The sequence below is a fragment of the Mesoplodon bidens genome (assembly GCF_964165515.1).
Source record: "Mesoplodon bidens genome assembly, chromosome: 16".
NCBI lineage: Eukaryota > Metazoa > Chordata > Mammalia > Artiodactyla > Ziphiidae > Mesoplodon > Mesoplodon bidens.
Genome location: NC_138173.1, coordinates 58,582,404 through 58,607,778, shown reverse-complemented (window position 1 = coordinate 58,607,778; position 25,375 = coordinate 58,582,404). Strand labels below are relative to the sequence as shown.

The 25,375-nt window shown below is 42.3% G+C and overlaps 1 protein-coding gene across 1 annotated transcript in view; it reads left to right on the top strand.

The window, feature by feature from the left end:
* SAMD12 (sterile alpha motif domain containing 12) overlaps positions 1-25,375 on the top strand; it is a gene marked incomplete at its 3' end in the record, with an annotated part of 243,925 nt that overhangs the window by 22,971 nt on the left and 195,579 nt on the right. Inside the window, exon 2 of the mRNA XM_081258420.1 lies at positions 17,468-17,646. Coding sequence (XP_081114546.1) covers positions 17,468-17,646 — 179 coding nt within the window. The remainder of the gene's footprint in view (positions 1-17,467; positions 17,647-25,375) is intronic.

Here is a 25,375-nt window from a genome sequence, read left to right as displayed (position 1 = left end):
TGGATTGCTCCCCTAGCATTGGATGTTTTTCTTATCCTGTCTCAGAAATATTCAGGTCATGTGTTCAAAGGGGTGAGACCCCTCATTGCAAATATCTGTTCCTCTAAGCTCTCACTGACATTACCAGAGCTTAGTCACTATTGTCTTTAGCCTGAATTAGAGTTACCATTGTAGGGGGATAAGTTGGCATTGGTGGTGTGGTAAATGCATAAACAATTATTGTGTTGCACTGCATGCTTCTATAACAGTATGCTGCATGCTGAAGGATTTAAAGGGACCCCAAACAGCATCTGGATGGGATGGAGATGACTTTCCCTAGGAGCTGCATCCTTTAAAAGCCCCCCATTGGCCTTAGGATAAAGAGAAGGATCCTGTTGTGGCTGTCAGACTCCTGTGGGTCTGGTTCTCTCTACCTCTCTGCCAAGAGAGGCTGACTAGGCTGTTGGGGCCAGTTCTGCTCTGTATGTCTCATTCTAGGGTCAAGATTGAAAGGGCAGTGGCCTCTAGGCATGCTTTTTCTCTGCTTATAACAAGCGCATATGAGGGCAAAGAAAACTTCATAAGTATGTTGAATTCTGTTGCTCACGTCTCCTATACTCACATCCATTGGCCAAATTAACTTACGTGGTCAAGACGAAAGTCATTGTTTAGAGACATATTCTGCTCCAAGGGTAGGGGAGTGAATGTTTATCAGACGGTAATCTGATCCACCCTAGCAGGTTAAGTGCTTATAACAGTGCCCGTATAGGTCTGCCTAAACTATAAACAGTAGTGTACTTTTAACAGTCTTACTGTCGGGAAAGGGAAAAAAGGGAGAAGTTTGTTAATATGTGAATGACAGAGTTGGGGGAGGATTATTATACAGGGCAAGACTTGAGCATGTTAATAGACTTCTGGGAGGAGTGTGGAGAAGACAGAAGACAGGGCAGCTTGAGGATTCAGCTGAAACTGGAAAACATGAAATTAGAGTGCTGCCATCTTTCTCATGGCTTTTGGTAGCAGCCTCCAAGGAGGCAAATGGTTGGATTGATAACTTTCTTTGATCTGAGCCTTATGTATTTGATCCAGCCCGCTTCTCTCTAATCTTAAGGAGAGATTTAGATGGTAACAGTTGGTGTTTACAATGTTTTAATGGCCGTCATGTTGAGAACTGACTAGAAGCATCTTTAGAAATAATTTACAACACCATAAAATGAATTGCTAATCTTTCAGAGTGTATTCTTCAGCGTTGTTTTCATTTGTATACCAGCCAAGAAGATCTATACCAATGAAGACACTGCTAAAATATTTTAGAAGCATAGTCTGATTTGAAAAGCTAAGTAGGAATATAAATCCCTTCTCAAACACGCAGTCACACTCTCTGCCGTTCTCTTGTGGTTTTGTTTTCATTGTCTCCTAGGGCAGTGTGCATGTATGTGACTAACATGTCCACAGCATGCACACCCAACAGCGTTCAGCTCTAGGACTCACAGGTGGGGACATAAGGGCTATGGGGTATGTGTTGACTTGTACCAGCAGGCATTATTTAGCCCTTATGATGAGCCCAGTATTGAAAGGGACACAGGTAATGATGTTGATAATTAACAAGAACATGATCTATTTGATGCCTAACTTTTGCGTAGTAACTTAAACAAGTGGTAGCACAGTGCCCTGGGTAACGAAAGAAAGCTTTGGAAGTTCAGATGAAGCAATACAGGTATGTGTTGGAATAGGGGAGAGGGTTTTAATGAGACTTAAACTGTATCTCAAAGGTCGCTCGCATATCAACACGCAAATAATCTCATAGTCATCCATGTTACTGAAACACAACATTAGCTAAATTTCTCCCTGCTCAAAACCTTGACTTTCCACCTGATTAGTGAAAAAATATTAGACCTCTTGCCCTAATACCCAAGACCTCAAACTCATTATAATCTGCTCTCAGATTATCCTGTCTCATCTTCAAGATTTCTGTTCATGTACTTTAGATTTTAAAAAACTTGTTCCTGCTTGTAAATGCTCCAAAATTCCCTAATCTGTACTTTTTTTTTTTTTGATAAATTTATTTATTTATTTATTTTTGGCTGTGCCGGGTCTTCGTTGCCGCATGTGGGCTTTCTCTCGTTGTGGCAAGCAGGGGCTACTCTTCTTTACGGTGCTTGGGGCTTCTCACTGCGGTGGCTTCTCTTGTTGCGGAGCACGGGCTCTAGGCGCACGGGCTTCAGCAGTTGCAGCAGGAGGGCTCAGGAGTTGTGGCTCGCAGGACCTCAGTTGCTCCACGGCATGTGGGATCTTCCCTGACCAGGGCTCAAGCCCGTGTCCCCTGCATTGGAAGGCAGATTCTTAACCACTGCGCCACCAGGGAAGTCCCTGTACTTCCTTTTAAATTGGCCCTTCTGCTTGGACACCTTCCCCTGATTTATGAGTGCAAACCTCACCTCTTCTTCAAACCCTGTCTGAAATACCAAGTGCCTATGAAATCTTGCCTGATTTTTTTTTTTTTTGCAGGTTGGAGGTAATCATTTCCCTCATCATTTTTTTTTTTTTGCAGTACGCGGGCCTCTCACTGCTGTGGCCTCTCCCGTTGCGGAGCACAGGCTCCAGACGCGCAGGCTCAGCGGCCATGGCTCACGGGCCCAGCCGCTCCGCGGCATGTGGGATCTTCCTGGACCAGAGCACGAACCCGTGTCCCCTGGATCGGCAGGCGGACTCTCAACCACTGTGCCACCAGGGAAGCCCCCCTTCTCATTTTTGAAGCCTCTCATCATTACTTTTTCAGCGACGTTTATTCCCACCCTGTCCTATCCTCATATCATCTGCAGATAACTATTGGCCTGCTTATTTTTGGTCATTATCATAGAAATATCCAATCCTCTAGCTTTCATAGACAAGTAGTTTTTTAAAATGGGGACACTCAGTTTCTATAACTTTTTTGCCGACGTTAAAACTTACGTGCACAGACATTAAAACTTAGGTGCACGGATGCTGTGGTACTTACCATCTCTCATCTAATTTCATAGAAGATAAGGAGTCAACACCAGGAAATGCAGGCAAGACAATATGAAAATAAGGACGTGCCTTTATGCTGAAAACATGTGTCCAGTGGAAACCTCACAAGAGGCTGTTTTCATTTCATTGAGGACCAATGAAATTTTCATCTCATCTCTCTCTCTCTCCTCTGGGTAGACATTTGGGAGCCACTGTTTGAGTAGACTGTGAGCTTTGCCGGAGCTGATTTATCTTTGATTCCTAATTTATCTTTGTCTTTCTCAGATAATCTTGGGTCTCTAAAAGCTTATTAAAAAAGGAAAAAAAAACCTGTCTTGTAGCAACAGAGGCAACTAGTTGGGGGATAGGTTATTCAAAGACCTGACAGTTGTCTGAAATAACCAAAGAAGAACATCCGTCTACGCAGGCCTATCTGAAATGTGTATGAAGGTCAGAGCAATAGACAGCTTACAGGGATCTTCGTTCTCAAAGTGCAAAGGTTTTCAAATAGTCCTATGTTCTTTTTTTTTTTTTTTTTTTTTTTTTGCAGTACACGGGCCTCTCACTGTTGTGGCCTCTCCCGTTGCGGAGCACAGGCTCCGGACACGCAGGCTCCGCGGCCATGGCTCACGGGCCCAGCCGCTCCGCGGCATATGGGATCCTCCCGGACCGGGGCACGAACCCGTGTCCCCTGCATCGGCAGGCGGACTCTCAACCACTGCACCACCAGGGAGGCCCTCTGCATTGGTTTTAAGAGCTCTACCCCAGCCCTATTTTCCTGCAGTTTGCCCTATTTTTTTTTTTTTTTTGCGGTACGCGGGCCTCTCACTGCTGTGGCCTCTCCCGTTGCGGAGCACAGGCTCCGGACGCGCAGGCTCAGCGGCCATGGCTCACGGGCCCAGCCGCTCCGCGGCATGTGGGATCTTCCCGGACCGGGGCATGAACCCGTGTCCCCTGCATCGGCAGGCGGACTCTCAACCACTGCGCCACCAGGGAAGCCCTAAAATATTCCTAATTATGGCATTATATTTAATCTTTTTCTTATTCCTAAAATGTAGATATGGTGATTTAAATGACTAACACAAATATAGAAAAGCCAGAAATGGTTTTCAAATTCTTGTTTTCTCAGTTCTTTATCGAGTAACATTTACAGAACAAAACAAATTGATTTTGACATTAGGAAGAAAGACACTGATTTTTTTTTTTTCAAATTTGTGCTATCCAATAGAACTTTCTGTAATGATGGACATGTTCAATGATCTGCACTGTCCGATATGGTAGCCAGAGCCACACGTAGTTGTTGAGCAATAGAAATGTGGCAGGTGTGACTGAGAAACTAAATTTCAAGCTGTCCTTAAATAGAATTAAACTAAAAGAGCCACATGCAACTGTTGGCTCCCATATTGGACAGTGTGCCTTCAAAGGATTGACCAAGGAGTATTGAGCTGCGATTTGTGATACCGATTTGGATGGCGTCTTATCCATTTTCTGAGTAAATTTGAGATCCTTGAAAATGAAAATTTTTTAAAATTATTCTCTGGCAAGTTGTATGCCTGTTAAAGGCTCTATTGACTTTTGAGCTACTTCTAGTCCTCAGATCACTACAGGTTTTTAAAATGCCAATTCTCAATCCTTAAACTGCATTCTGTCCATTTCCTCCATTGTTATAGCTCTTCTTTGATCTTTTAGATAATATAATCTTTGACTTATGTGTATATATATTCATACACAAGTCCATACATATACACACACATAGCATATAATACATTTGTGAAGATCAGGTGAAGTGAGGGATGAGGCTTGTTAAAACTCGAATGTTCCTTTCGTCTGAGCGTTGCTATGAGTAGAGAATATGGGCAAACAAATTGCCTGTTAAGATGATCTCGCTCCACCCCACCGGGGAAGGAGAACACCCACATTCATCAAGTCAGACTGGAACCTATCACACCTTTTTCATGTTTCCCTGATTTGACAGAAAACCCATGTTTCTGCCTGAAATATTCTTTCTTTCCTTAGTTGCCAGGATGACCCTTGCAAGAGAATTTTAAAGCTGCTTTTTCTTCTCTGAAGCCTTTCTGACCTTTTATCCTCTTCCTTTCCTAACCACACTGACCCGTTACCCCTTTCTTTTTAGTGGAGTTGTGCATGCTCGTGCATGCAGATGTGTAATCCAAGGGTCACGGTATTTGCTTTTGAAGAAACCAATATGATGAAGATATTAACAAGAGTGAAGGAAGTAATACTTATTGCAGTGGTCACCACTTGTGGGGCACTTAGTAAGGTGCCAGGCATTAACTAAGCACTTTAAATACATTTTCATCGAATTTTTCTAAAGCGTTGTTAAAAAGTTATGATTATCCCAATTTTACAGGTAAGATAACCCCACCTTAAAGCTGAGTAAGTTGCCCAAGACCACACAGCTAGTCAGTGGCAGAACCAGATTTATTGGACTCCAAAGCCCATGATTTTACTGGCTAAAGAATAATTAAGATGTAGAGAGAGAAAAACCCCTTATTGCCCAGAGTAGCATGGTGTGGTGGGAACAGCATTGTACGTGGTGTGAAAACGTTCTTGTTTCCGTTTCCCCTTTGCCATTTTCATGGTGGCCTTAAACGAGTGCCTTCGTACCTCTTAAGTCTTTTTCTCCTTCTCATTTCCAGTTCCCTCTTTCTACTAATTCATACCTTAGTGACAGAGGATGCACTGTCCTCCATGTGTCAATTCTCTGCTACTTCCTCCTCTCTTCCCAAGATACCAGACTGTACTATGTAAAGACCTTCTAAACAATTAGAGACACTTTTTTTTCCATTAGTTTCGTTTGACAGAGAATGCCGTCAGCTCACCCATAGAGGGTATGTTACAAGGTGCAGCTCTTTGCTTTTATCTTTATTTCTACCCTCATTTCTCAACTCTCACCAAGGTTGTTTATATATTTGGACAACTGTCCTTTTTTCCTTCCGGCTTTTCTTCACTATTTTTTTTTTTAATTTCACTTTAGTTTTCCCTTTTCACTTAGGACTCCTACTTTTCAAGTCTGTGTTATGTTCTTTTAAAGTTACATGACTACCATTTTGCCTATTTAACAATTGTTGAAATTGTTAGTGCCTAATATTCCCCCCTTGTGATGGAGGAGGGCAGGATGTTACATGGAGCATGGATGCTCATCGAGCATGTGGTAGGTGTCAGGTGTCCCGTATGTGTGATCTCACTTTAATTTTGTATTGTCAATACAAGAACAATGTGTGGCGAGTCATAAGGTAATATGAGTATTCCATTTTATGAAAAAGAGGTAATATAACTTGTCCTACTTCTATATATATATAACAAGTAAGTATAGAGCTTGAGCTTGAATCAATGTGTAGCTGTGTGTTGGGTAGGGCAGAGGGATAGGGCTAAAAGCACAGAGTTCAAAAACACTTGTAAATTCTTAAAGTATATCCAGTGTTTGTATTTTGTTACATTTTTAAGATTATTTTATATCCAAGAGAAAGCAAATATCTTAAGTGTTCAGTTTAGAGTTTTGATACTTGTATAGTGTTGTGTAACCAAAGCAAGATGTAGAACACCTGCATTGCCAAGGAAGCTCCCTCTACCCTTTCCAGTGAAATCTTCCTTCGTCTCCTCCATTCGGCTCTTGAACCAGTCCACTGAGCTTTTTATTTTGGATATTTTTTACTTTTAACATTTCCATTTCTCTTTGTCTTTTATTTCTTTGAGACTTTCTTGGCTGAAGCTTTCTGTTGTGTGTGTGTGTGTGTGTGTGTGTGTGTATTAATTGCTCATTGAAGCATTTTTTACGTGGCCTGCTTTAAAATCTTTGTCAAATAATTCTGAGGTCTGTTATCTTGGTGTTGGCATCTATTGATTTGTCTTTTCTCATTCAGTATGAGAACCTCCTGGTTCTTGGTTATGAGTGATTTTTTTGTTTGCTTAATCAAAACTTGGACATTTTCATTTTATGTTATGGGATGCTGAATCTTAATTAAACCTTCTGTTTTAGCCGGCTTTCTTTTTTTTTAAACAAATTTATTTTTTATTTATTTATTTTTGGCTGCGTTGTGTCTTCGTTGCTGCGTGCAGGCTTTCTCTAGTTGCGGCGAGCAGGGGCTGCTCTTCATTGCGGTGCATGGGCTTCTTGTGGTGGCTTCTCTTGTTGCGGAGCACGGGCTCTAGGCTCATGGGCTCAGTAGTTGTGGCTCGCAGGCTCTATAGCGCAGGCTCAGTAGTTGTGGCACGCGGGCTTAGTTGCTCCACAGCATGTGGGATCTTCCCGGACCAGGGCTCGAACCCGTGTCCCCTGCATTGGCAGGTGGATTCTTAACCACTGCACCACCAGGAAAGCCCTAGCTGGCTTTCTTTAATGCCACTCTGGCCAAGTGGAGTTTGAAATCCACATTCCCCACTCTGAAGTTGATACCTGGGAGATGGGGCCTGTTAGTTATTTATCACTGGGGGGTGGTGAAAGTCCTGACTCCCACCAGCCTTCCTCAACATCAGCCCAGGAAGGAGGGGCTGCCTGCTGTGATGAGGCTGGAGGTCTAGCCTCCCCGTATCTCAAATGATATTGCACGGGTGGGGAGGTGGCCTCCTTACCTGCTGACAGATGAAAGGGCTCTCTACCTGGCCTTCTATGATGCCTCCCCATTGTGGGTTTTGGAGTACCTTATTATAGCCTGGGGAGGGTGGGAGTCTGGGCTACTCACTCAGCCTTTCATGAGGAAGAAAATCAGAGTAGATCATGTGTTTTATGAAAACTTGGTTCAGTTCATATATATAGATAGAGATGTGTTTGGGCACTGGTTCATAATATGAAATCTGTTTCTTATAGTATCATGGATACAAGTGTTTTAGTCACCATTGTAGACCACCTATTTCTTTATCAGTCTGATACCTGAATCCTCTAAAGCTTCATAGAACTTCTGAGTATATCTGCCTTTGTATTCTCTTCACGAAAGAGAAGAGTTAATGTCTGTGTGCCTTAGAGGTTGTCCAGAGCCTTCCCCTACTCTACTGATGGTGAAGTGTGTAAGTTAAGCATTATCTAAATGTCTTCTGTGTTTAGATTGTCTAGTCCAGGTATCATGGGTAGGAAGGGTGAATATCTGCTGTGGTTGTTACCCTTAAGTAGTCTCCGGGAATACTTGAAGGGTCCCTTAAAGTATTTTACAAAGAGGACATCATCTCTGTAGACACATGAGCTGGAGTGAGTGTGCTTCAGGTGGCTCGGAGCAGGCAGTGTCCCAACACAGCCACACATGGTCTGAACACCTGGCTGAGATGGAGTCATCCAGGCCTGGCTCTGGCGACCACACGGTAGCTGTCAAGGCTGCCGTCGGGCCGAATCGTGAGGACAGTAGAGTGTGCGTTGGTCGTCCAACTGTTCACGTTCCGTATTTTTTCCCTCCCTCTCTCCTCATCAGCAGAGTGTCTTCCTCCTCATGTTAGAATAAGGGATGTGTCTATTACTGGTCCCTTCCAGACTGGCTGGGAATGGGCATGTCCTCTTTTAATGCCTCTGAGTTACCTGTTTGGAAGTTTGCGTTTTACCATGTTCTTTTGTTTTTTAAAAAAAATAAGTAAATAAATAAATTTATTTTAAAAAAGATGGCATTGGAATAAATAATAGCTGTCTTTTTTTATTTTTTTGGTCTACTGTATGCCAAGTACTTTTTTTGAATTTTATTTTGTTTATTTTTTATACAGGTTCTTATTAGTTATCCATTTTATACATATTAGTGTATATATGTCAGTCCCAATCTCCCAGTTCATCCCAACACCACCCCACCCCCCCGCCACCATGTTCTTTTTGATGGTGAGGAAAAGACTTAAACCTGTATTTACAGATGTTAAGCTTCGACATATATTTGCAGAACCACATTTAGCTGACCAAGGAGAGGTTTGGAAGTCATATTCTGTCTCCTCATAGCCTGACCCAAATGATAAAATCAAACATAATTTAGCTTATTTAAATTGCCTGGGAGTGGGAGAGTGCAGAATAAGTCAGAGGCGAGTTCCTCAAAGATCCGTGAGTTCTTCTTTGATGATAAAGTGAAGGGGGCTGGGGTTCTTGGACCACAGGGTTCCACTCTACCCTAGGACAGGGCTCACTCAGCAGACTTACTTCTGTAAAGGGCCAGCTAGCAAATATTTTAGTCTCTGCAGACCACGTGGTCTCTGTCACCACTACTCACCTCCACCATTGTAGCAAAAGAGTGGTCATAGACAATATATAAATAACATGGTTGTGTTCCAATAAAACTTTATTTATGGACACTGACACTTGAATTTCATATATTTTTAGGTCACAAAATATTCCTTTAGGTTTTTTCCCAACCCTTTAAAAATGTAAAAATTATTCTTGGCTCACAAGTCATATGTAAATGGGTGGTAGGCTGGATTTGGCCCTGGGCTGAAATTTGCTCACCCCTGCCATAGAAGATGTCCACTGGACCGGTTCCTTTACCCAAACAGACGCTGTGCTTCCTGTCCACTAGCTTAATCCAAGCTTATGTTCCTGAGACGTTTCTGGTACATTGCTTTATTTTCATGTTAAAACATTAGTGACCTGACACTCATGAACACGTCCTTATTCGTTCACGCAAAAGTTTTTGTGAGTATTCTGGGCACCAAAGGCCCCCAGGTGAATTAAGACTTTTGCCCTCAGGTCTTCACAGTAGAAGACCTGGACTGAGTCTACCTCTGATGATAATTTTCTTGATAACAACATGTATTCTTATCATCTTTTTTTTAAATTTATTTATTTATTTATTTATTTATGGCTGTGTTGGGTCTTTGTTTCTGTGTGTGGGCTTTCTCTAGTTTCGGCGAGTGGGGGCCACTCTTCATTGCGGTGCGCAGGCCTCTCACTGTCACGGCCTCTCTTGTTGCGGAGCACAAGCTCCAGACGTGCAGGCTCAGTAGTTGTGGCACACGGGCCTAGTTGCTGCGCAGCATGTGGGATCTTCCCAGACCAGGGCTCGAACCCGTGTCCCCTGCATTGGCAGGCAGACTCTCAACCACTGTGCCACCAGGGAAGCCCACAACATGTATTCTTAATGTACATCTTCCTTGCTAAGGTATTATTATACTTAGGTAAGCTTTCTAAGTCATAATGGGAGTTATGAAACCCAGACTGTAATATTTTGCTAGGATTTCAGTTTTCTTATTTTTCTCCATGAGGAAGAGCTAAGCAATCATATGTAACTGGTTAAAATGGAATCATATGTTAGTTTGGAACGGTTCATCTGAATGTTAGAGAACACCTGATTCAAAGTGGCTTAACAACTAGGATTATTTCTCTCCCAGAGCCCCAAGTCCAGAGGGAGGCAATTACGAACATAGAGTAGCCCAATGATGGCAGAGCCAGTGTGGCTGTTAGCCTCTTGGCTCTCACTCATGTTTGGAGCCCTATTGTCACAGAAGGTCTGTAGCAGCTCTAGGTAACACATCAGCATTCAAGGCAGAGAGAGGGAAGGAAGGGCGGTATCAACATCTGTTCTCTTTTGTCGGTTCCAGGACTGTCTTTTTATCCATCTGTTTAGGTCCCATTGGCAGGAACCTGTCAGCAGCCGCTTGTAGCTGCAAGGGAGGCTGGAGGATTGAGTTTTGACTTTGTAGACATGCTGGGGGAGGTGGCAAGGAGGAGAGCATTGGGAAAGTTTAGTCACCAGAAGTGTCTCCTGCAAAGGGCGGGAGGCCTTTTGTGATGCCCGGATTACTTCTAGAGAGTAGAGTTCTGCCAGATTTGAATCCAGAATATAACGAATAAGGCACTTCCCTTACTTAAACAGATATTTGGAGAGTGTCTGCTATGTGAATATTACATATGAGAGATGTACGAAGCAAGGGCCATGTCCTCCAGGAACTTTTTCTCTAGCTAGAAGCAAGAAATATACATGAAATGATAAACAATCTATCTCAATTCTAAAAGCTAATGATGGGGATTGGAGTATATTTGCATCATAAGGTCATGTATTCATTTAGCAACATATATGAGGTGCCAAATACGTGCAACTTAGTCTTTGCAGGTACATAGATGACTAACACTGTTTCTGTTCTGCAGAAGGCAGTCAAGTGAAACAGCAGTTCCGGGACAGCTCTGTGGTTCTGTGATTTACCATATCTTTGAATTATCCAATTAGGTTGGAAGCAACTCTTACTTGCTCTTTTGAAAAATAAAGATCTAAGCTACTCATAAGAAGGGAATGGCAGTCAGTAGGATTAAATCAGTATCTTTTCATCATACCTCTGCTCATTCTGTGAACAATGATTCAGCATAACTGTATGTTAGTCATTTGGCTAGGCACTGGGCTTGTAAAGCTTAATAAGTCCCTTGTCTCATGGGGCTCCTAGTTATAGGGTAGGCAGATGTGTTAATAAATACTTGCAATGCATGGTGTATACACACACACACCAGATTTAATAAGAAAAAGAGACATTGTCAACATTGCTTCGGAGGCTATAACGCATACAAAATCAGTTAAAGCTTCACAGGGGAAAGAAGAAGGAGCATTTCTTATTTCCTGAAGGGTCATCCATGCAAATAAGGGAAGGGAAGAGTATATTATGGAAAAAGATCAATTCTGGCAAAGCAGAGAAGCACAAGACATCTCAGCAGCTGCAAGCAGCGTCTATGTGTTGGTAGAAATGTAGGGGCAGGAGCCAGAGCAGCACCACTGGGGGTGTTTGCACAGCATCTCTGTTCACAGTGATGCTGGGAATAAAGGACCATTCAATTTGAATGAGGCTCTGTCCCTTGTCTCACTACGGGGAGAGTGTGGCGTGGGTGGGGACTGAAAGGACTGGGAAGCTGCATGACTTCTTGGCAAGTACAATCCACTTGTTCTTACAAATGAATGTTGTGATGCCAGTACATCCCTCAGCTCTTCTTGAATCATCTTGAGATGAAATGAAGCCTGGCACTTAGGCATAGTCTGTTACTGTGACCTAAGTCCCATTGGAATGGGACCCCTCAGAGGTCAGGGCCAGGAAGGCCCAGGCTCGCTTCCAGCAAGTGAAGCATGTCTTCTGCCAGTCAGGCTGGGGCCCGTTTTGGAGAACATGCCCTTTCCAAGAACATTTTAAAGTAATCTGATACTATTTAGCTATTATTATCTATTATATTTTTTTAAAAAAAGAAAGCAAAAAACGTGTTATCCCTGAAAATCACAATAAGATGATAGAAAGAAGACTAAAAATACTTTTGGAACTTTCCACTTAACAGAGGCAATAGGGAGGTGAAATGAGAGGGAGTCCATTTTTGGTTTTTTGTTTTAAAAGTTTATTGTAGAATATAACAAAATTGATCACTGGAACCATTCTTGAGTGTGTGATTCAGTGGCATTAAATATATTTATATTGTTGTGCAACCGTCACCACTCTCCATCTCCAGAACTTTTTCATCAACCCAAACTGAAACTCCATACTAAGCAATAAGTCCCCATTCTCCTCTCCTCTAGCCCCTGGTAACCACTGTTCCACGTTGTCTCTATGAATCTGACTGTTCTAAGTACCTCTCATAAGTAGAATCATACAATACTTGTCCTGTGACTGGCTTATTTCACTTCACATAATGTCTTCAAGGTTCATCCCTATTGTAGCGTGTATCAGAATTTCATTCCTTTTTAATACTGAATAATATTCCGTAGTACATACATACGGCATTTTATTTATCCGTTTATCCATCAGTGGGCATCTGGGTTCTTTCCACCTTTTGGCTATTGTGAATAATGCTGCTATAAACATGGATATACAAATATCTGTTCGAGTCCCTAGTTCAATTCTTTGGTTGAATTGCTGTATCAAATGGTAATTCTATTTTAATTCTTTTTTTTTTTTTTTGAGGAATTCGCCATGCAGTTTTCCACAGAAGCTGTCCCATGTTACATTCCCACCAACAGTGTGCAAGGGTTTTCAGTTTCTGAGGGAGTGGGTTTTCTCACATGTAAAAAAGATGGTGCCTTCTAATTGGCATCTCAAAACAATGCTAAAACATGTGTATTTGCATGAGGAATTTTCTCTAAGTTTTTAAAAGAGCAACATTTGTAAAATCTGGTCTTTAACTCCTCATTTTAAGAGCTCACCATCAGCAACTTTAACATTAAAGCGACAGTGGCAGCCCTTCAGGTAAAGACCACAAGGCAGCCTGCAGTGTCAGTTCAATAACTAGAAATCCATAGGGCACAAGACTGGTTGGGAAGATCAGGGAAACAAGAAGATCTCAAAGCTGACTGAGCCCATTAAATTGGATAAATAACTTCAGTGAAAACAAGAAGGGGTAGAGATGAGGATAGAAAAGAGAAAGCAAATGGGGGCACCTTTTACATGATGAACAGAGAGATGGAGGTCACGGCGTGTAAGAGGCCATTTAAAAGTCACTTGATTTGTAAACATTAGGGACGTGAAATTTCCGGGAAAACAAAACACAGCCTGTCAGAAATGGTTTTAAACAAATAAACCCAAACACAAAAACCTAAATCAACTGCAGGATTTGCAGGCGAGGAGGGAACAGCTGTGGAGGATTAAAATATATGTGGGAAGAACGTGACGTGCGTAGAAAGTCCAAATGCCATAACCCATCTCATGTCTACAGAGATCTTACATTTTGTACACCTAGTATTTACTAGCAGAGAAAAGATACCTTTTGATGTAAGGCATAGTTGTGTAAAGACAGAAGATTGGTGGTTCGTTCAGCAGCCGAACAGATGTTTCTCCAGTGCCTGTTATGTGACCAATGCTGGACTGGGCAGTGGAGATGGAGCTGGGAGTTGTGGTCGGTGAAGCAGACAGGTCAATTAGACAGACATCCTCAGAGAGTGAGGGGATGAAGCACCAGGATGTCAGAAGCTCCTAGAAGGCTTTCTGAAGAAGTCTGAAAAGACACGTGGGCTGAGTGGGAGTTCACTTCCCAAAGAAGGAAGTAAGGTTGAGGTGGAGTAGAACTTCTTTCTAGGAGGAGGGACCAACATGAGCACAAGTGAGGGAAGTACGAGAGTCTCATGGGTGGGGAAGTGATGGCAGAGGAGAACAGGAGGTGCCGGAAGCTATCAGCAGCTCAGTGATATTCCTAGGCCATGAATTTCAAGGCAGGAAGCAGCTGGGAATCATGCTGGAGTAAGATCAAAGATACACACTTTTTTCTTTTCCGTACTCATCTCTAAATCTGTCCCATGCCCATCCGCCACCTCCCGACACAGGCTCACCTCTTTTTAATAATCACAATTTTAATATGTTTAATTGAAGATTCATTGTAAGTAGACTGATCTTTGGAGGTGGGGAAGCTGATTGATATTAACAGTAATTAGCCTCATGCTCTCATAGGTTTTGTTCTTTTTCTACTACTGCCTGAATTGGGCATTGCAGTTGGTTCTCCAGCATCTATTCCACCCCTGCCTTGTTGAGTAACAGCGATGTGGTTTGGGGACTTGACCTTAGGTGAAGGTCATCTGGTTTAAGGGTAATCCTGTCTCTTTGGGGACTTGACTTTAGGTGACGGTCAGCTGGTTTAAGGGTAATCCTATCTCTACTGCCAGAGTTTTAGTTCACTAACGGATGTGTGTGATTCACTTTGGGCCAATGAGAAAAGATCCAAGTTTGGAGGAGGATTTGGGGAAGAAAACTGGTCAATCAAGCTGTCTCTATTGCTAGATGAGAACCAGAAGCTTGTAGCCCTAGTGCCATGTGGGGACCCAGGCTTAGGATAAAGGTGATGTCATGGATAGCAAAATAGAAAGATGAAAAAGAGTCCTTGATGGCGCCGTTGAACTTGGAAATCAGCTAACTCAGAACTTTTCCCACTACTGGGCTTCCTCTCCTGAAAGATAATGATTTTCCTTACTGCTTAATCTATTTTGGGTTTGTTCATCTGAAACTTGAAATCCTCTGCAACCTAAATGATACATGATCTTTGTGACCTTCAGTAGACATCTGTATGACTTTTTATGACTATAACCCTTTGAGCCTCATTTCCCTTGTCTGTGAAATGAATATAATTATGTCTCAGAGTTTTTCATGAAGATTATTTGAGACGCACCACAAATCGAGGGAAGAGGCATGAACTAATACATGCTGAGTGCCTACGAGGCACCATGAAATAGACTGGTCCTTGTTTCAGGAAGCTTAAAGGCTAGAAGGGAAATTCAGATAATTTTGATATAAAATAGTTTAACTAGGGTCACATGCATATGGATCTTTGTACAATAAGTTTTTAAAGATCATTCGTACAATGTTGACTACTTGCCATTCCAGGCACATGATTCAAATCTGAAGAGTTGATACTTAAAGCATAAGTAGGGGTTAGGTGAAGAATGGGGAAGAACAGTTCAGGCAAAGAAACATTATATACAAAGTCCAGAGGGGACAGATTATGAACGGCCTTGTTGGCCATGTTAAAGATTTTTGAATGATCTGGGTGTAAAATGAAGCCATTAGAAAGTTGTGTTTTTTTTACTTTTTTATTAAGGAAAATTTCAACAGACAAAAGTGGAAGGAGTAGTATAATAAATCCCCATGAATCCACCAATTAGCTTCAAGAATTATCAATGCATGGCCAATCTCATCTCATCTATATCATTCTCTTGTCCCCCATCCACTTTTTGTACAGTAGGTCCTTGTTGGCTATTTATTTTAAATAAAGCAGTGTATATATTTCAATCCCAAACTCCCTAACTATCCCTCCCCTCCAGGTAGCCATAAGTTCGTTCTCTAAGTCTGTGAGTCTGTTTCTGTTTTGTAGCAGAAGTCTCTTGAACTAACCTATACATTTTTAAATGGGATTGCGGGGGTCCAGCGAGGAAGAGCAGTTGGGCTGGTCACATTCTGGGGGACAGAGATGAGTAGCTTGGACCAGGGTGATGGCAATGGAGGTGTGGAGTGAAGTAGGTGGATTGGAGCAGCATTTTGAGTGTAGTGCTTACTGGCTCTGGTGATAGATATGAGGGATGTGGTGACTTATGGAGAGAGTGTGTCAAGGAGGACTCTTCAGTTTCTGTGTAACTGAAGACAGGAGAAAGTGAATATTTTTTGGTAGAAAAACCAAGGTTCAGTGTGAACATGTTAAGTGTGAGATCTGTGATACACTGACCTTGGGATGTTGAGTCACAGTCTTACATCTGAGGCTCATGAGAGAGGTCTCTCTGGGCTGGATTTAAAATTTGAGAGTCATGGTCAGGTTGATTGCATCAGAAGTGCTGGGAATGGATGGGACCTGTTAAGGGAGAAGTGGAGAGTGGGGAAAAGAACACCTGACCGACTACTTCTGGGAAGGCTTCCCTCATCTCTCAGGTGTAAAATATTCTTTCACAAGCCTGATCAAGAGAAAAGGAAACCCTGGGGTGCTAAGTAAAGGGAAGAATTTTAGAATCACAGACGTCCTGTAACGGGGAAGAATGCTGAGAAAGGGGGAGACTGAAGATCCTTGGTAAAAGGAGATTATTGATGAAGTGGAGTCTCGAGGGAGATGGGAGGGGATTGGAGGTTCTGACCTTAAATCCTCTGAGACCAAGGGGAAGTGGATAAGGATGGAAGTTTAGCTACATTTGAAGGCTTGAGGGTCACAAGGAGATGAGAGAATTCTCCACCAGAGACCTCAAAACACACATACCAGCTATATGTACATAAGTGTGTGCACATTCACTCACACACACCCGTTGGGTCATGGATGTCATCCAGGGGGAATGTATGTTTCCTATAACACTCCCTGCTATTTCTCTGATAGTCATGGGTACACAGGAGGAACTCCTATGTGGAATGAATAAATATACTCAGTATGAGCTTTAGATTTTATTTGTGAGGGTATCTGCGTTAAAGGATGTGGAGAGATAAGGTGAAAATAGGAAGCTACTAGGCTGAGCTCCCTTAAACCCTCCACTCTGACCTTTCCTTCTTTCATGGAGGAGTAGTAACTGTTTTAAAACCACTGGTTCTTTTGTTTCTTGTCTGCCTCTTCTATTTCATTGTGAGTTCTTTGAAGCTAACATCTGTCGTATATAAATCCATGCTTGCAGGGCCTGGTCCAGGAGCGACACACAGTAAGTGCTCAGTAAATATTTGTTGAATGACTGCAAGAGGGTGGACTTGAGTGGATGCTTGAAGAATAGAGAAGATTCAGAAATGGGAGGGGCTGAGCAGTTTTCCAGACGGAAGCAGAGATACACACTAAACTGCAGGGGTTGAAATGATTGCATGTGTGGAAGGCAGTACCCAAGTTGCCTGATTTGGTATTGTCATCTGTAATTTGGGGGTTAGTTGCTTGCCCAAGGTCAAACAACTTGGAACTGATGGTTCCTGGATTTGTACTCTAGTCTTTCTGACTTCAGAGCTCAGGATTTCCCACCATACGATGCTCCCTCTTCACCAAATCGTTTCCCATAATTATGACCCCCACCTCTCAACTTGGCGATTCCTTGTATCTTCCCACATAGGCCAGATGAAATATTGTCTTTCATGGACACCTCCTTTATAGGATCTGTTTTCTGAGTTCAGATTTTTTCCTCTTTCCTAGCTCTCCACTGCGGTTTGAATCCACGGGGTATTGATCACCCTGCCCATGCTGAAGGTATTAAACTGCAAATTGAAGGTGAAGGTGTTGATTCTCACTCTATTAAAAACAAAAATTTCCAGAAGGTGCTTGACCAAAAAGGAACCCCCAAGCGACTGCAGGCAGAAGCCGAGACAGCTAAGGTAGGTAATAATCCAGTAAGTTAAGGAGATTCTGAAGCTGCAGCTTTGCCATTTTGTGGTCCAGCCCCAGATAAGAACTGATGGTGCTTTCATTAATTAGCATTGTATCTTCAGTTAAAGAAACAGTGCTCATTGATTGCAGGTAATGAGAAATGAAAATATTGACCACATACCCTTTAGAGTGAAATTGAAACACATTTGTGGTCAGTTTCATCGCATGAGGCTCTGAGGATGGTATAGAATGAGCTACAGGGAAGAGTGCCTTGGAATTAAAGCTGAAAGATTTGTTTGCCAGGCTCAGATTTGTCATTTTATGATATTGGACAAGTCCTGTGACTTTTCAAGCCTCAGATTTTTCACCTATAGAATGGGTATCAGAAAAACTCCATCCTCCATTAGGTTGAACAGATGAAATAATATTATGTATGTGGAAGTGTTTTGTAAAAGGCCCAGTTGGCTGCATGAGTATGAGGGGGCTTTTTGCTGACAATCACAATAACAAGTAATATTTTATTAAATATATACATATATGCCAGGTACTGTTTGAAGGACTCTTGATATACTGGCTTATTGTCTCCCTGTAACAATTCTATGAGGTAGACAATAGTAAACAAGACCCTAATTAATGAAAGGTAAAATTGTTTTATTTTGTTGCAGGATACTTTGTTCTTTTAGTCTTTTAGCCTAGATGTTGGTATAAAACACACCTTGGTAAACTGGGAGGATGGATGATTCTTTAGTAAGAGCAGCGTCTTTCAAAGGTTTTCTGCAATGGAACTGGCACTGTATGGGTTTTTGTCTGCAATCAGTGAAGATGCTCTTGTTGGAGGTGTATATTAGTTTGCCCCTTGGAAATTGAGAGGACTAATCTTCGTGTGGTTATTTGATTTCTCCCTTGCGCATTTCCTTCAAAGAAATTTCCTTTCAAATGTTTGTTGAGTGGATGAATATGTGCATGCTTTGGAAAGCAAACGTTGCAATCATCCAAGAAAAACCTTAAGTAGAAAGGTCACTTGACTGTCATACAATAACCACCACTCCCCCCAAAAAATGCCTTCCAAAATCAGATGTGAATTTTTCTTCTTTATCTATAGTTTTGAATAATTACCATGGCTCCTTCCCTTCTTTAGTGTGGATAATTAAAAACTGATGACATAATGAGTGTCTGTGTGTCTGTGTTGTAGGGAGTGGAGAATGATTAGCAAGGAAGATATTGCAGATATTTTGCACTCGATATGGTAGCTGAGAGAAATTGCACCTTATAGGAAACTGGTTGATTATTGAGGTTTGGTCTGTAAGAGGAGTTGGGAATAAGTGAGCCCTATTATGACATCTAAATCCGATCAGCCAGTGGTGCCATCTTGAAAGAGTGAGAAAAAAATGTCTTAAGGGTCTTCTTTAACTAGGAAGATAAATGGTTTGTCTGAGTAGGATCTTTTCAAAGATATGCTTAAAATATTTAAAATTAGAGTGGGGAAAAAGAAAACAAGTTATTGACATCTGCCTGATTTAATTCACCTTTCAACATGTCCAGATTCTCTTTTATTTGCACAACAGATTGGTGATGTAAGAAGTTTGATTCAAACCTGATAGGGTTGGATAACTTCTGAATTATTTGGAATGTGTGCAATTGTAGTAAACCCTGAATTTTCATGTCAGTAGCACCTGCCTTTGCCTCTAGATCATTTTACGTTTGCTTTGCTGAAAACCTACTTCACTGAGAATGTAGTTGTCCATAATGAACCTTTCCTCAGGAATAGCCTACTGCTGGAAACCACACTCATCTGAGTTTGTCCAGATCACCTACAATGAAACCCCCAAACAGGGTTGAGAGGGGATTCTGAATGTCTTCACATTGACATGTTTAGGAGTGAACAGAGGAGGAGCTGTTGTTACAAAGTATTTATTTTTTCATGCAGGACTTGATGACAATGGTGGTTGCTGGGGGGACAAAATAAAAAGAGCTTGATTACTGCAGACCTGCAGTGTCACATACCCTGGAGATTCTGAGCCACAGACAATGTGAACATGTTCTGTGCATGTACAGACACACTGAAATGTGCCCTCCTGGTGCACTTAGAGGGTTATTGGAGTTGTGAGTCATCCTTTTTCCTTGGGTAAAGAATTGAATCCCTGGTAACTTGACCTACTCTAAACTTACCCTGAAAAACCTCTGGCTAGAAATGCACGCACTTAAAGCCACTCAGTAATGTAAGTTGGTACAGATTTTCTGGAGGACAGTCTGATAGAGTTATCAACATTTTACATGTGTATAAGTTTTGAGCCAGTAATTCCTTCTCTAGGAACTTGTCCTAAGGAAATAATCATCCAGATGTGCAAAGATGGCTGCAGGAGAATGGTCACTCTAGCAATGTTTATAATATGAAAACAATGTCCTTTCATAGGACATTGGCTCAAGAAACTGTGTGTTCGTGGAATGGAATAGAGTTCTCCCTTTATAAGGGTGAGGGAGACCTATGTGTACTTACCTTAGTCTATTCAGGCTGCTATAACAATACCTTAAACTAGGTGACTTATAAACCACAGAAATTTATTTCTCACAGTTATGAAGGCTGGGAAGCTCAGGATCAAGGTGCCACCAGATTGAGTATCTGATGAGAGCCTGCTTCCTGGTTCATAGACAGTCGTCATCACACTGTGTCCTCACATGGTGGAAAGGGACCAGGAATCTCTCTGGAGTCTCTTTTACAAGGGCACTAATCCCATTCATGAGGGCTCCACCCTCATCACCTAAGCACCTCCCAAAGGCCCCTCCTTCTAATACTATCACATTGGGGGTTAGGTTTCAGCATGTGAATTTTAGGGAGACACAGACATTCGTCTGTAGCAGTGTTTATGTGGGAAAATGAATATGCTGCTATTTTAGAGTGGGGAGAGGAGGGAGAAGGGCAAGTTACTGCACGCAGAAAAATGTTCTCATTTTCGTAAAAATATCTTTTCTCTGTAAAAAGGCATCACCGAGTCTGAAAGAGTTCATTCCACAGTTTGAGCAGCAGTTTACATCTGGAGCTGTGATTATGGGGAAAACTTTCTTTTTCTGCACTTGAGTTTTTTTTTTTTTTTTTTTAAGATATGTACCCTTTCAAGCATATTTATTTTAAAGCCCTTTTCAGATTGTCCCATTAACTTAAACAGCTCATCCATGACTTTTCCTGTTTGTTGAGTCTGTATTCTGCCTTTGAGGGTGCTGTCTTTCCTCCCGTGGCTCCTAATGCTTGCTGGTTCTTTGCCAAGGGGGAGTTATCTTGGGGACTATGAATGCCTTGGGTTGTGGAGGCCATTTGATGAGGTGCTTTTTGTAGTCTTTGTGCTGCTGAAGCAAGCACTGATGAGGTGCTTTTGTGTTTGTCTCTTCCTGAACTTTTTGGGATGTAATAGCTTTGACCAGGTGTTTAACTACGTTTCAATTTGATGTTCTCTTTGCTGACGCACTACACGAATCAAGTCCCCCCAGATGTGCTCTCCCATCTGCAGACTTCACACAGGAACCTGGTTCTAGCATGCTATCACACGCCTGTAGGTTCTGCCACTTTTGGTCTGGCCAAGTTGGGCTTTGAAACCAATCCCTGTTCCAGATCTCCAGCAGGCATACTGTGCTTCAGTCCTCCTCATTGCTGTGGGCTCCTGGCACCTAGAGATGTCTCTTTGGCCTTATATAAATTTAAAACTATATTTTCTAGTATCTTTAAGTTTTTAGAGACTGAGAAGAGATTGTATAGCACAAGTTTAATCTACCATCTTAACCCTGAAATTTACATTGCTTTCATAATTAAAAAATACCTCTATCACTACATATCTTTGGAAAAATCATCCTTTTTGTTTCTTTATCTTAAATGTGATTTGGCACCCTTGGCCCCAGTTACTCTCAAGACTAGGGCCCTGATTCCAGAAAGAGGTTATTGGTGCTATGAGTTGCCATCAGCTCTTTTTTTTTTTTTTTTTTCTTTTTGTGGTATGCGGGCCTCTCACTGTTGTGGCCTCTCCCGTTGCGGAGCACAGGCTCCGGATGCACAGGCCCAGCGGCCATGGCTCACGGGCCCAGCCGCTCCGCGGCATATGGGATCCTCCCAGACCGGGGCACGAACCCGTATCCCCTGCATCGGCAGGCGGACTCTCAACCACTGCGCCACCAGGGAGGCCCTTGCCATCAGCTCTTATAGACAAAAGAGAAATCAATAGAGAACCAAGCTCACTTTGTTTTGTTTTTTTTGGCTGCACCGCATGGCATAAGGGATTTTAGTTCCCCAACCAGTGGGAGCACAGAGTCTTAACCGCTGGACCGCCAGGGAGCTGGACCCCCGAGCTCACTTTTAAGCCTTATTATTAGGTAGCATAGAGTCTAGTTGGAAAAAAAAAAAAAAAGAAAGAAACAGATTCAATTGAATTGTGGATTTGCAAAAGCTATTTACCATTGGGAGTGCTAAATGCCAGTGAGGACTTAGGAATCCAGAGAGTATGCATGCCATACCACAGCTGCAGTTATAAGTTCAAAATGCAGAAACTATGTTGACTTAGCTTTACAGGTGGATACCCGGCAAGAGATAGTACGTATAGCATTTCGTCTCATCCAGGGGGCCAGAAGGTATGAAGGTACACAGCTGCTTCTGTTCCTTCACCCACACAGGGGCGCCTACAACTGCCGCAGATGAGACCCAAGGTGAGGATGAGCTTCCTTGACTCACAGAAGGCACAGCCTCTTTTTCCCACCATTCTTTTTACCATTCTAGTCATGTGGGCCCAAGGCCATCTCACTGGTCCTGTAGACCAGGTGTGGTCCACAGAGCAGTTTTCAAGGAAGCAGCGCTGTGAGCCCCTGGGGTCCTTCCCGGACAGGCCTGAGGTTAATGAACCCTTCCTTCCAGAGCAGTAGGCATGGGGCTGCCAGAGGGTAGGTACTCCAGGAGAGGAAGAAATGCACCTATGCTGTGAAATATGGGTAACATTCAAACATGCAGTAGTAAGAATGGAAGGCGTCCTTAGCAATGGTGTGGCCACAGACATCCTCAGGTGCTCTCAGCAACAGTCTCCTTGAGTCCAGGTTTGTGTTGCGGAAGATGAGGTTGGAACAGTAGGTTGGGGCCCAGTCGTATGGGATTTGAATGCTAGGAGCGTAGATTTATTTTCTATCTGCACCATCCAATATGGTAGCCACTAGCCATGTGTGGCTATTAAATCCATTAAAAATGAATAAAATGAAAAATTGTTTCCTTGGTCACACCAGCAAAATTTAAAAGTTCTCCATGTGTCTAGGGATTACTGTCTTGGATAGCACAGACATAGAACATCACAGAAAGTTCTGTTGGACAGGCTGCTCTGGTTTGTGGAAGCCATTGAAGTTTTCTGGGTATAGGAGTGAGTGAGATGAAAAGATGAAATTGTGTGATCTGACCCTTGTCCTTGGGCCTGGGGGGACATGTGCTTCAATCATGAGAAAAATGTGGAAAGGGGAGTCTGTTTTGAAAGTGATATCCCTAAATGCTCTGATGGTTGGAATTTGAGTTTCCATGGCAACTTGGGCTATGGACTAAGATCAGCCCATCAGCAAACAGTATCCTGGCTGTTCACCTTGGAACTCTGGAACGTGTCCTCACAAGTGGCCTAAATACAGCATTGGGAAACTAGAAACTCTTCACTTCTAGACTTGCTTTTCTAGGTGCTTATGAGGAAACTTACCCTGTGTTTTCATGCCTATGAAAGAAGGGTTTCATGAGCTTAATCTTTATTTTTTCTTGCCAGCAATGCTAATTCTCCAGAGGCTGTAAAGTGGTGAATCAGAGTAATGATCAAGAGTCTTGATGGCTTTTTGTGTGTCCCTCTTATATGTGTCACTGCCCCCTTTTTATTTATAAAATCTCTGTTTTGCAGCTGAGAAAACAAAGAATTTGAATGGCTTGCCAAAACTTAGTTTCTGGCTAAAAATTGGAGGAAGATGAAATTCACATCTAAGTATAATGACCCTGAAACCATGATTTTTTTCACTCTTTTAACATTAAATGTACAAATGATTTATTTGTTTGAAAAGAAAATATAATCTGATATACTGAGAATCTGGCCAACTAGGTGAAAGAAGAGGTTAAAACGCTGCCTGTATTCTTCCTTTCTTGGATAGAAACACAGCAGATCTTTATTGCTGGATTACATAAGGGAGAAGCAGCGCCAGCATCCAAAACAGTGAATAATTGCCTGCATTTGGCTTTGGGATGCATTCTGTGAATCTTTGACAGCAGATAGCCTTTTCTCATTAGGCTAATATTAGATTTAGTTTGTGTTTCTTTGGCACTGAGTTAAAGGAGCTGGCCTGGAATTTTGTGCTGGAGGCAGGAGGAGGAGAAAGCCAGGTGCTTTGGATAAGCCACAGGTGGATAAATGAGAGTTGACTGGAGAGCCGCTGGTGGACGTTTGTAAGAGTGGGCAGGAAGCAGTAATCTGGGATTGAAATGGAAAGTTCAAAGAATTTTGACTTGGGTTACAGATGAAGGGTGGATTGTACTTAACCTTGATCAAATTACATGGCTCAGCTGCCTCTGAGAAGGTTTGTAGCAATTTGGGGATAGAATGATCTAATTCTTGGCTCTCTGTATTTCTTGGCTTGGGGATCAAGAGTGTCTCCAAAAGAAGCTGCCAACCCAATATAATGTCACCAATGATAGGAAAGGACATAATGCATGGGAAACATAATAAGCACATCCTTAGTTAAGAATTGTCAGGGGTCAGAATAAGAGAGACAAGCCAGAATGACTTCATGCTATGTGAGTTCCAGCTCCCCCCAACCCGCCCCATATATACATACACTGGGCACTTGGAAAGAAAGAAACTACCATTAACCCATATTTGAAAAGGTAAGCATTTATTACCAAAGTGTTGAGCTCTGAAAAGTGCAACAATAGAGCATGTATTTGAGCCACTGTGTTTCATGGTACAATCAACCAAGAAGGAACCTTAGGGAACATCTGACTACCTGATTTATTTCATAGGTGAGGATGAGAATATATGGCTTCTCCAAAATCTTGAAGCTAGTAGTGGCATAGCCTAGCCTAAAACAGTAATTCTGACCCATGGCCACTGCTTTCCTCTCTGTTGTGCTGACAAATCTTATACAAAACAACAAGAGCCTGCAGCCATTTGGTTAATATTCCTTTTCTTGTGTACCATGACTGTAGTACATGCCGTTTGAGGATGCAAAATGGAAAGTTGCATCGGGGGAGGTGGAACCCCTATCAGTGGGTGGATCAGAGCCCAGTTACAATTCCATCGACAGTTTTGACACGGCAAAGATAAGCCTCGGGAAGAAAAGGCATTTGAGTTCTAAGGGTGGCTTGTCTGGTAGCACTCTGCCCAAATACTATTCTTTTCCAGCCTGAAATGCTGGAGATAATATGTAAACCTTTCAACCATGGCAGCAGTTAGAACCATAACAGTCAGAACTGATTGAGAGATTTCAGAATTGTATGCATCTAGATAAAGGCAAAGGTATAATTTGTACCTAAGAAAGAGACAGACATAGGTAGCACACAGGACAGCAGTGAGCTGCTTCTGTAGCTGTGTTGAAAAGACTCCCAGTCCTTGATGGGTGATGCTGGAAAAGCCGTATCTAAAAGCCCTGGTCAACTCAGCTGAGTGAAGAACTCAAGAAGCAGATAAAGTAGAACTTGAGAGAGAAGCTTGAGGCCAAGTCAGATGAACAGCAGAAGGTGGTGGAAGAAAGCGG